Source organism: Dermochelys coriacea, chromosome 25 (assembly GCF_009764565.3).
Source record: "Dermochelys coriacea isolate rDerCor1 chromosome 25, rDerCor1.pri.v4, whole genome shotgun sequence".
Taxonomy (NCBI): Eukaryota; Metazoa; Chordata; order Testudines; family Dermochelyidae; genus Dermochelys; species Dermochelys coriacea.
This window is the reverse complement of record NC_050092.1, coordinates 10,328,781-10,340,605: the sequence shown is the minus strand read 5'-3', so window position 1 is coordinate 10,340,605 and position 11,825 is coordinate 10,328,781. Positions and strand designations below refer to the sequence as shown.

At 56.0% G+C, this 11,825-nt stretch overlaps 1 protein-coding gene across 1 annotated transcript; it reads left to right on the top strand.

Annotated features, from left to right (window-relative positions):
• The first annotated feature begins 1,583 nt into the window (after window positions 1-1,583).
• C2CD4C (C2 calcium dependent domain containing 4C) lies at window positions 1,584-11,580 on the top strand. The gene is given in 3 exon segments (XM_038383587.2): window positions 1,584-1,719; window positions 3,402-4,061; window positions 4,063-11,580. Coding segments are annotated over 3 exon segments (1,446 nt in total). The 5' UTR covers window positions 1,584-1,590; the 3' UTR covers window positions 4,720-11,580.
• Window positions 11,581-11,825: the final 245 nt, after the last annotated feature.

Below are 11,825 nucleotides of genomic sequence, written 5' to 3'. Positions count from 1 at the left end.
CTGTACCAAGACCTTCCCTCTCCAGGATGGTAGATTTGGTCCATTTTTATCAGCGTTACATCAATTATCTTGATTTAAAAAGACATGCAAAGCCCAGCTCTTTGTCCCCTCATTCCATCTGGAAACACGAAGGATCCGTGTGGTATTTACCCCAGCAAACGTATTGAGACCCCTCCCCCCGCCCTCCCGACACCTGTCCCCTCCCAGGGTGATTCTTGCTGGACATTAGCGAAATGTATCACATGCAGCCCCGTCCTTTTCCCCACCCCGTTCTGCCATCTACAATATCAAACCACTTACACTCTGTGAGTACTTGAGCTTTGATGCCTGGTCCTTGGAGGACTATTGACTTTTGTGAAGCACTCTGGTGAGCTGAAGTGCTTGGAGGGGGATATTACACTTCCCTCCCATGGAGCACCCTTAGGTACCGTGCCAGAGCTGCTTTGGATGCGTCTCAGTTTCGGTGCATGGCAAGCAGGAGGAAGGGGGGGTTTTCAGGTGATGCTTTAACAAAGCCCTTACGTTTATTAGTACTTACTGAGCTAGCTACCACTCTGAAACCACTGAATTCAGTAGACACAGATTGCAGATTCCAGGGCCCTGGGCCCAGAATGCCTGTCTCCAAATCTGCTCCTACGACTCCTTTATTGAAACCCAGGAAGGCAAATCCTGTCTCATCTGTCTATTCCACGTGTCTAAAGGACCTGGGTGTCCCGGCATTACTAGGAATTCGGGATGGGAGGGAAAGAAACTGTGCAAAAGCCTCCAAGACCGGCGACAAGGAAGACAAGATTCATTAGCTCCATTTTGCAGATGGGGAAACTGAAGCACAGGGAAGGTAAGTGACTTGGCTGAGGTCACACAGGGAGCCAGTAGCAGAGCTGGGAATGGAACCCAGGAGTCCCTGACTCCTAAACCCTTGCGGTCATCCTTCGGCTCACTTCTTCAGAGCACTGCTGGATCGCTGGGGCCTGACTCTTGTCTGATTTGCACTGCTGCAAATCCATCCCAGCCCCTAGCTGTCCTACCAGCCTGAGAGAGAGAATGGGGCACAGGGCCTGAGATGAGCTAAGCTTGGAGAGGATCCCTGGGCTGATAAGTTCTGTACCTGACCTCAGACAGTGGCCAACACCTGGTGCATCAGGGGAGGGTGAGACTCCCTTGAGGCACCTGGCCCTCTGCATAGTGCTGTGCACACACAGAGGAGAAGGGTCCCACCAAATTCTTCCCGCAGCACGAGATCTGCTTAGCCCCAATACCTCGCCTGGCCCTTAGGAAACGACCCTTCCCACCTCCCAGGCTCTGGGGAAAGCTGCAATTGCCTGGGAGGAGAAGGAAAACCAGGCGAGGCAGCAGCGGCCCCCGGCCCCCGGCCCGTTTAAGGCGGGGTCTCGCCTCTGGCCCCCTCAGCCGGTCCATTGTGTGCAGCCCCCGGGAGCGAGCAGATCTGTGCCCGCCGAATGCCAGCTGCGCTCTGGAGCGCGTGGCGAGGCGCAGGGGCAGCCGAAAAAGCCGGGGGCAGCTGTGTTAGGAGGAATACGGCTCGGTTGCTGAGGTCTGTGTTGGGGAGGTTTCTGGCGCCCGTAATGAATGAATTGTGGCAGGAGAGCGGGTATAAAAGGAAGCGGTGGGGCTCGGGCACCTCATTCCCAGCCCCGAGCCAGCCGCGGACCGGCTGCCTCCCCCCTCTGGCTCGGCTTGCGGATCTCCCGCTGGCAGGTAGGCAGCTGGGGGGGGGGTGTTCGCTGCGTTCCCAGCTGTGGGGCGACCCCCCCGCAGCTGGGGGACACGGCTCGCAGGTCGGGGCGCCTGGGGGCCCCCTCAATGCGAACCAGCCCTAGCAAAACCCAGATGGCGTAATTGCGCGGGGTATCTTTCCTTCGTAGCATCCGGAACAGGAGGGTTACGGGGGAGTGTCCTGCTCTCTTCTTCCCCCCCCCGCAAAGAAGTTAGTTGGAGGCTGGGCCGGTGCTGGCCAGGAGCCGCCTGCAGCCCCCTGCGCCTGCGGGACGCCAGCCAACAGGTGCCCGTCTGGAAACTTCACGCCCTTGATGGAGCCGCGGGGGGGGGCACGGCTGCAAGGTGGGGGAGCGGGGACCCCTATCCCGGGCTGGCCCCTCCGCAACTGGCCGGTGTGCGCTGAAATGCCCCGACTCCGCCAGGAGATCGCCGGCCACCTGGTGAGCCCCGTGCGCCCTCGCTGGCTGCCCGCGGCGGGGCCAGGCAGGTGGGTGGCAAGCGGGGGCGATCCCGGGCGCCCCTGGAGGGGGGCCAGCGGCTGGCAAGTGGCCCCGAGGGCAGAACAGAAGCGCGGCTGGCCCCGGCCTCCCGCCCTGGGGGGCTCCGGGGTCCGCGTCTCCGCGGCCGCCCCTCTGGCGCTGGCTCTGCGGCCGCTGGTTGTTTCCCTCCGCCGGGGGGAATCGATTTTCGGAGGCTGGCTCGGCTCGGCCCGGGGGGGGGGGGGGAGGTGGCGCTAGACCTTCCCGGGAGCCGGGGCTCTGCAGCGGAGGGACGTTAACTGCGTCTGTCGGCCCTATAGGTGTTGGGGGGGTGGGGGGATTGATTTCAAGTCCAGGTCAGATTGGGGGGGACCCGGGGGGGCCGGGCACCCCCCCCGGAACGGACTCTGCAGACAGCGAAGTGTTTGCAGAGCTCGGGGGAGGGTTGGTTGCTAGACCCCGCGGGCTGCAGCCACGGCTGGGCGAGTGACTCAGGGCGGCCGGGAGCCACTGGCTCCACACGGCCCCGCTCGGCCGGCCGGGCCCAGAAGTTGGCCGGGGAAATACCGCAGCTCGGGCGAGTCGTGGCAGCTTCGCTCGGGTCGGAGCGGAGGGGGCGTGAAGCAGCAGGTTGGATCGGGGTGATTGGGGGGGGGGAAGCACCCCAAACCCGCTCTGAATTCCAGACCCCTGCAGCAAGGGAGGGCTGGCAGATACACCGACCTTCCCACACCTCCCAGGGAGGGGGCAATCCCCTTCCCCCGCACCTCACAGATACGGGCCCCCAATCCCCCCCGGAGTTCCACAAAAGGGGGGCGCCAATCCCCCCAACTCAAGCCCCATAGTAAGGCTCCAATCCCCCCATAACCCTGTGGAAGAGTGGGGGGCAATCCCCCCTGAGCCCCATTGTAAGGACCCAAATTCCCCCCAGCCCCACAGAAGGATGGGAGCTCCAATTCCCCCTGAGGCCCATAGTAAGGGCTCCAGTCCCCCCTGAACCCCACAGAAGGGTGGGGGCCCCAATTTATTTGCCATTCCAGACCTCCAGTGCCCCTCGACTCTGTTTCTGACCCTGGGCGTGATGAGCCCCTTGGGCTTTGCTTGTTTATCTTACAGAGGGTGAGTGATGGGGGGGGGGTCTAAACCCCACTCCACCCTCCTTGCCTTCTTCCCTCCCCCCAGCCCAGGAGAAGCAGCATGTGGCTCTTGGAGAGGATCCGTGGCTCGGTGGAGAATGGCGCTGCCCGGGCCAGCGACTCGGGGGAGAAGCAGTCCAAGGGCCCCCTGTACAGCAACGTGCTAACCCCCGATAAGATCCCAGATTTCTTCATCCCACCCAAGCTCACGACAGTGCCCCCCGAAGCCGAGGGGGCAGAGGGGAAAGCCAAGCCCAACCTTGGCACCTCGGCCTCGGAGCAGAACCTGTCGGCCCGCAAGCCCCAGCGCAGCCCCCGCCTGCCGGTCAAGGCTGCCTCAGAGAGCAAGAACCTGCTGAAGGCCGCCAGCCGGCACATCATCCAGATCGAGAGCGCCGATGAATGGGCCTCGGAGGAGGACTTCAGCACCAACGCCGACCCTCAGGCCCAGACGGCCATGTCCCTCCCCTACGTGCCCAAGGCCCAGACCTCCTACGGCTTCGCCACCCTCCTGGAGAGCCCCCACACCCGCCGCAAGGAGTCCCTCTTCCACAGCGAGCATGGCAGCCTGTGCCAGTCGCAGGTGTCCTCGCCCAGCTCCCCGCGCAAGGGGGCGGCCGGTGGGGGCAAGGTGAACGGGGAGAGCGCCCGCCTGACCCCCTCCGACATCGGCATGTCCCTGAGGAACCCCTACCGCTACTTCAGCGGGGGGGGAGAGCGACACCTGCTCCTCGGCTGAGTCTTCGCCCTTCAGCTCACCGCTGCTGTCCCGCTCTGTCTCCCTGCTCAAAATCTTCAGCCAGGACAGCCAGGCCAAGGCCATCAAGCTCAAGCACCCGGTGGCCCGGAACAGCTCCCTCTCCACCGACGACAGCTCGGCCGACACCAGCCCCAGCTCGCAGCGGCGCGTGCGGGGCGCCCCGCCCCTGGCGGGGGGGGCCCCACCCCCATCCCTCCTGCCTTTGGACTCGCCAGACCGCCTGCACAGGGAGCACACCGTCCGGCTGAGCAAAGGGGGCAGCGTGCGGCTCACGGCCGAGTACGACGCCGCCAACGCCCGGCTGCGGGTGCGGGTCATCGCGGCCGAGGAGCTGTTCGACAAGCTGTGCGACGCCCGCTCCATCAACTGTTGCGTCTCCCTCTGCCTCAACCCGGGCAAGGTGCAGAAGCAACGTAGCACCATCGTCAAGAACAGCCGCAGCCCCGTCTTCAACGAGGACTTCTTCTTCGACTGCCTGGGCGCCGGCAGCGTCAAGAAGATGGCCCTCAAGGTCAAGGTGGTCAACAAGGGCAGCAGCCTCAAGCGGGACACCCTGCTGGGCGAGAGGGAGCTCCCGCTCACCTCTCTGCTGCCCTTCTTATAAGCCCGTCTCCCACCTCCCTGCCGCTCCCCTGCCCTGCTGGGATGGGGTGGGCAGGGAGGAGTGGAGGGGGAGAGGGATCAGAGGCCACCATGAGGGGCCTGGGATGCTCCCCTGGGGTAACGGCATGTCCATCCCAGGTTGTGTGTGTTTGTGTGTGGCGGAGGGACAAGACTCATCCAACTCCCCCAGGATGGGTCTCATTTGCTGCATGGACGTGCCTGGAGGTGGTGACTGCCGTGCGTCCCCCTCAGGAGGCCGTGAGCGGCTGGCGAGTTGTACGTTCTTCTCCAGAGAAGCGGTGGGGATGAGGCATGCTGGTGGCATCTCTGGGGCCCTGCTGAAGGCGTTGATGGGAGGTGGGCTATCCCTGTGCACCCCTTCTTCCCCCTCTCCTGCCCCCCCTCCCGCTTGCCTGGGAGCACTTGCCAGTCGGCTTCTCATCTCCACGCTGAGTCCCAAGACCCAGCTGCCTTTGAGTGAGCTGTGGGGGGGCCCCCTCGCAGGCTGTTCCTGTCGGGCTCAGGCTTAATGTGAGGTGTGCGGGTTGGTCCAGCTGATGCATTTCAGCACAAAGACCCCCCCGCCCCGCCCCTCTGCCCTACCAAACAGGGGCAGGGGTGGAAGTGGTGGGGACAGCTGATGGAATGTAGAGCTGGGAGAACGATGCCACAAGGTTGAATCCCCGCTGTGTTGGGACTGGTTCTGAGGCGGGAGCAGGGCTCGACCTTGTCAGTAATGAGGAGAAGGGACGCTCTAGGGAACAACCCTGTGCTGTCTGGGGAGGGAAAAGATGACCCCATTGGCCTCTTTCATCTCTAATTTCTCTCCTCCTTGGTTGGCTGACAGGCAGAGAGAGGGCAGGGATTGTTGGACAGGGATCTGCCAGGTCTTGCAACATTGATCTGTCTCTAAAAGCTCCAGCTCCTGGAGTCTGGGGATTGCATCAGAATTTCAGTTTGCTGGCTTGCATTTAAAGACGTTTCTAGCCCCCGTGGCTGAAGAGTAAAGCTTGATGACGTGACCCAGCTGCCACTCTAGTGGCTCAGAAGACAAATAAAATGAGCCTCAAATTTATTACTTAAAAAATTCTGTTTGCCAGAGGCTGGGAATAGGTGATAGGATGGATCACTTGATGATGACCTGTTCTGTTCGTTTCCCTCTGAAGCACCTGGCATTGGCCACTGCCAGAAGACAGGATACTGGGCTTAGATGAACCTTTGGTCTGACCCAGAGCGCCAGGCATGAAAATATGACTCAGTCCCTCTGAGGTTGCCGGGGCAGCTTTTAATGCCCAATCAATGTGAAAAGCTCCCTCTGCGACCGCTCCGAAGTCCATGGGGATCTTCCTTTGGATTAGGCTCTTGCGCTAGAGAGGCTGCTTTACCTCTCCCAGCCCCAGAGTGTAATTTAGATAGATCTGCCCCTGGGGGCTCTCCTTCCTCTGGGGAAGTGGCTTCTACAGCTCTGGAAGGGGCTAGCTTGGAGCAGTGATTGCTTCCACCGCAGATGGGAGACGCTTCCCTCTGATCCAGAAGATTTTTGCCTCTGGCTGCTGACATGAGGCTTCCCAGAAGTAGCTATGGCATCCAGAAGATGCACTGTCCAAACCTGCCCATCCCCTGCACTTCCTTCATCCCTGCACTCTGCAGAAGTGGGAGAGTGGACAGTCTGATCTACTTAGTTTAAAAGCAGCAACAGTATTTAACCCCCGCCAGGCTGCCTGTGGCTGACATCCATGTCCCTTAGCGGGAATGCACCCATGGGAGAACAGTCCTTTCCTCAGCATCAAGCCGGCTTCTCCCTTGTGGCAAGGACACTGTGGTGTTAATAACCATTTGGGATTATCCAGAGCAGCAGCAAGCCACTGCAGGGAGCAGCAAGGCCAGTAACAACCACAGTGGCTCGCACAGGGAAGTGGGAACCTGGTTCTGAGCATTGGACAAACTGGTCTGACCACTGTTGGGTGGGGTGGGGGGGAAATCAAGTGTGCAAAATCAAAGGCAACGACTGGGTCCTGGCCTGACCTTGCCTCTGAGCACTCTATGCACCAGGGGCAGAGGTGCAGAAGGGGAGAACAACAGTGTCTGTGTGGCTCATCCTTTTTCCTCATGGCTTATAACCTGCTTTGGGAGGACAGAAACCTTCACGCAGGAGCTGTGATTAAGATGCTGCATGAACGGCTTCTGGGTTCGTTAGCGGCCTTAGTGCAGGCGGATTCCTAGTGCGTAGGAGACGGCTTTGCTGGAGCAGAGACAACCAGGGTTACACCATTAACATCCACAGAAGAGAAGCATGGAGGAGAAGCGAAGCCCTCTCCGCTTATTATGCGATATGCACTGAGAATCTGGCCTGACAAACAGCCAGAGCTGTGGGGAATTTCCCCCCCCCACCCCAAACCCCATTAAGATTCTGTTTCTCAGTCGCTGCAGACTGATTAGAATAATCAAATCAGACAGTGGTCGGGGGGGGGGGGGGGTTGCATCTCTCCAGCCTTGTCCAAGGAAATCTGTGCAATCTGGGACTCTGGAAGCTACTGCAGTGTTGTGAGAAACACCTTTCCCCCTAGGCTGGCATACTAGGAAATCAGACACCAGCTCCAGACAAGGGTGCTAGTCTGGGTCTCTGGTTTCTTTATTTTATTTTTTTTAAATTGGGGAACAAACTGTTTTCTTTTGCCACCTCCTGTTGCTTCCCTCCCTTCCCCTGTGGTTCTGGAACTAGAATTCTGCAAAACTAGGAAGGCAGAGAGAGTGTGTGTTTTCCTCTAGCCCAAACAACCCCTCCCCCACACAGAGACCTTTCTTATTTGTCCTTTTCTGTGATATGAATGTTGCATCAGGTTCTCTGCATGTGTGTAGTGTGGGTTTTTTTTTTTGTTTTTGGTGGGGAGGGATTGTATGAACCAATATCCCCACCACCTTCCTCACACACACATGCACATGTGGGCACATGCATGTGCACACGCTGATCATTGTTCCCTTTTCTTTTTTTTTTATTAACCTTCCTTGGCTGCGTTCGTTACTTTCCGATACTACGCAGCAGATGGCAGCTGCAGAAATTTCAGTGTAAGCTATTTATATTCCAAGCTGATCGTTCCCACTGTATTTTATTTCTGTATGTAAATATGAGTTTGGATCTACCCAAGGCATGGTTTTGAATAGTTCAATATTTGCATGTCTTTCCCACTCCATCCGCCCCCCGTTATATTGATATGATTGTTACTGATTTTCAAGCTTGTGATTTTTTTTTTTTAAACAAAACAGAGGAATGAAACAAAGACGCCCTTGCCAAAAAACTAAAACCCAACCCCAGCCTTGAGATCTTTAGGGGGTTAATTTGCGCAGCTGCTGCCTCTTGTGATCCATTTCAGAAAGAGCTAAGCACAGTAGGGGCTTGATGCTCATAGAAATCAATGAGAAAATTCCCATTGACTTCAGTGGCGCAGGATCACCCCATGCAGGCCGCCTCCCCTCCTTTTGGATGATTTGTTGCAAGTCTCCCTCTTTTAGTAGATGTCCCCGTCTGTCTGCGGGACACTGGTGGTGCCTGGGGCATGCAAAGCAGGACATTGAGCTGGGACTGTAAACTGCTTCTAAGCCTGTGGAGGGAATAGAGGAAGGCTGGATACTGATGCTTTACTTGGGTAAAGCTTCCATTGGGGCTGATTCCTGGAGCCCTTACTTGGTTCTTACTCAGGCAAAGGTTTCAATGAAGTCTGTGGGAACTTTGCTTATGTGCAAACTTCAGGGTTTGGCCCAGTGGGACAGCTACTCAAGAGATCCCAGGTCTAGTGCTATGTTCCCAGCCCTACCACTGGTCTGCTGAGTGGCCATGGGCCAGTCACTTCCCTGCTTTGTGCCTCAGTTTCCCTATCGGTACAATGTAAAGCCCTTTGAGAGGTATAGACGAAAGCATCGTATAAGAAGTATTATTATTACTTAACTCGTATGAGTAAGTTCACTTCAGGATCAGGCCCTTTGTAAGGACTGGCACATCTACTTCAGTGAATGCAGGATGGTGCCCTTATCTGGGGGAGACTATCCTAGCCCCTCTTTGATAACTGCTATACAGGGCCCAATCCAAATCCCACTGACGTGAATGGAAAGATTCCCATTCACTGCAGTGGGGCTCAGGGTGCGAGGATAGGGTGAACTGTGATACACCTAGAGCAGGGTTGCTGGGCGGTCCATTGTGGGTCATCTCATGAGAAGGTTCTTGGTTTGCAGCTAGCATCTTAAAGGCACAAAAGTGTGTGTGTTTGGGGGGGCGGAGAAATTACCTTTCCATAAAACTAAATCCGCCACATTATTGAGAGCAGTGCGTGACTCCGCTAATCCCCAGCCTGGTTTAACAGCAGATCACAGAATCCCTGGGATTAGAGTGAATAGATCCAGTGCGTCAGCCAACACTTGCCATGGCCAGCATAACTCACTGCTCAGCCACTCCAGCCTTTAAGTGAGACTAATGCCTAGTAATCAAATGCTAATTAATTCATTTACAGACTAATGCATTGACTTTATTGATGTGCGTTCTCTTTACTTAGAATAATTTTTAATGAGGGTGGCTAGGAGACTTCCTGGCATATTTATTCATTTTTCAAATACTTTGCAACAAACACAAATCACTAACAAGTCACTGTTTTTTGCTTTGTAATAGGATTCAGAAATCAACCCCCTTCCCCTCCCCCCGAGCACCACCATGTGCATTCCCCTTTGGAGCAGTCTGCAAAACTCTTGGGAATATTGATAGGAATTAGAAGGGAGGCTGCATACCAAGAGCTTTTGAGTCAGACAGGGAGTTGAATTGCTGAATATTCAGGTTGTTCAATTAAACCTGCAGGCTACCGGAAAGCTGCCTTTTATTGGCCCCATTGGATCACTAACTTTCAAACTGACGTGCTGACCCGGATAAGAGTCAGGCTACTTGAGCAGGTTTGGGTTGAAACAGAAGAATGGACCCATGATTGGAGCTCGGCATCCAGCTGCTGTTGCAGAGAAGTAATCTGCTGATCTGAAGGAATGCTACCTGTGGGCTTTGGGTAGCACTGGCTCTGGGTCTCTCTCCCTCAGTGGGGCTGAAGGAGGGGAGTGCTAGGAGATCGGGTTGCTTATAATTCATTATCTGGAGGTTGTGCGCACCTATGTGTTGGCTTGCCATTTCAGTTCAGCTCGTAGAAGTGTGGCATCTTCCGAGGGGAGCTGGTGTTTCGTGAGTTAGGAACATCCTTTGTTCATAGACCACCACCTAATGCATCCCTGTGCAGGACTCAGTGGGGATGGGATGGAATGGGACCATTTAGACAATGTGTAGTGCGAGAACCATGCTGGGACCGATCTGCAAGACTGGGGATGCTAATATTAGTCTAGAGTGTAAGTGAGCCAGTGGGAAATCTGCAGGGTTGGGCCAGTGCACTCGCTCTGATACCCATGAAGGAAGCAGGGGCATCTCCCTGACGGAAATTAAGATCCATCTCCACTCTTAGTTCTTGAAGGAATTCTCCCAAGGGGCTGTCCATAAATTACATAGCGCGGTTGGTGATTTTCAAGATGTGGCCCTTGTAACTCTGAAACAAACATGCAAAGTGAAGAACCCGCTCACTCCACCATGTGTTCCCTAGTTTAGGGACAGCCCCCAGTGAAAGAAGCTCAAGGCTGCAGGGCAATTCTTCAAGGGGATCCATTGCAGGTGGATGGGGAGAGGTTTGGGTCAAATTCCATCAGACCCCTGTGCAAATCATTCTCCTCCCCCTGGCAGCAGGATGAGTAGAATCACGGTCACGGAGATGAAGCTTGCCTCAGTTTGTTTTTTCAGGGGTGGAGGGAGGTGAGTTTCTAAGTTGGCAGTGAGGGACAGCTGAGTCTCCTTCCTGCTCAGGAGCCTGGTTCGTGGGAATGTATGACTGGGTCCAGATGAAATTACACCATGGAAACCTCCCATCATTGGCATTAATGGAGACTCTTTATCCTGGGTGAAGCCTGCTGGCATCTCTCAGAGGTGGCGCCATCTGTGAGGGGCTCTGATTGGCAACACCATGGAATGACACTCGGCTCTGGAAGGGTCAGCAAGATGCTTTTCTTTCAATGGACCTGCTCTGCCCAGGACTTGTGGGCTCTGAGCAGGAACCAGGCCCCAAGAGACTGGAGGGGAAATTGCACGGGGAGTCTTTTCCTGTTTTGTTCCTTCTGCAGGAAGACCAGGCCTACTGGTGCCGCTGGCCTTGGAAGAGATAGTGAGTGCATTGTCTTCCCCTCTGACCCCAGCATGTGGCCAATGGTCACTTGCATCACAGGGCCAACTTTGTGCTCCAGGTTATGCTAGCTATATGGGCTTGATCTAATTCTCCCTGAAGCCAGCAGTAGTTAGCTGTGCAGGGGTGGAAAAGAGTCTGGTCTCTGGAGTCTGAGGCTGTCTCTGAATATGGTCCCTGTGAGCCCAAGCCAGTGGATGTGGATGTTGTCAATGTAAAGATGTCCCCTGACCTCAGGATCAGACCCCAGGAGAGATGGTGCGAAGAAGTTTTAGGGGTAACCCAAGTAAAATGCCTCACCGAGGAGGGCAGGTTTTGTCCCTCTCCCCTCACCAGGCTAATTGGGAAGCAAGCAGGGCTGATAGAACACCCCAATTGTGGGAGGGCATTAATTACTGCTCACGCCTTTACCGGCGGTGCTTTTAGTGAGCAGGCGATTAGCCATGGACTGGTGGGTGTAGGCTGTGAAGAAGTGGCTTTTTATAAAGGCCTCTGACTCTTCTGACCAGTCGCTGTCCCATTTAGATTTGAACACAATGCACCAAGGGTTTGCACCGTGGTTTTTTTTTATTACTCCAACAGCTGGAGATTTATTAAACCTGAAGCTAGGAAGACCAATATCCCCTTCTTTGTGGCTGTAGGCAGAATAATGACAAGTGCCCTCCTCTGAGGGATCCCTCCCCTTCCCATCAGGTGTCTGGGTTTGGCTATAGGCTTGGCTTGTATTGTAACTTCCTGCTCTGGGGGGGGGGGGGTGATTGCAGCTCGTGTGGACACTCACAAGTTACCTTCACCCTGCCTAACTTGGGTCCTGGAGCAGGGAAGCCGCAGTAGCACAGACTGTACCCTGCCTGGACCC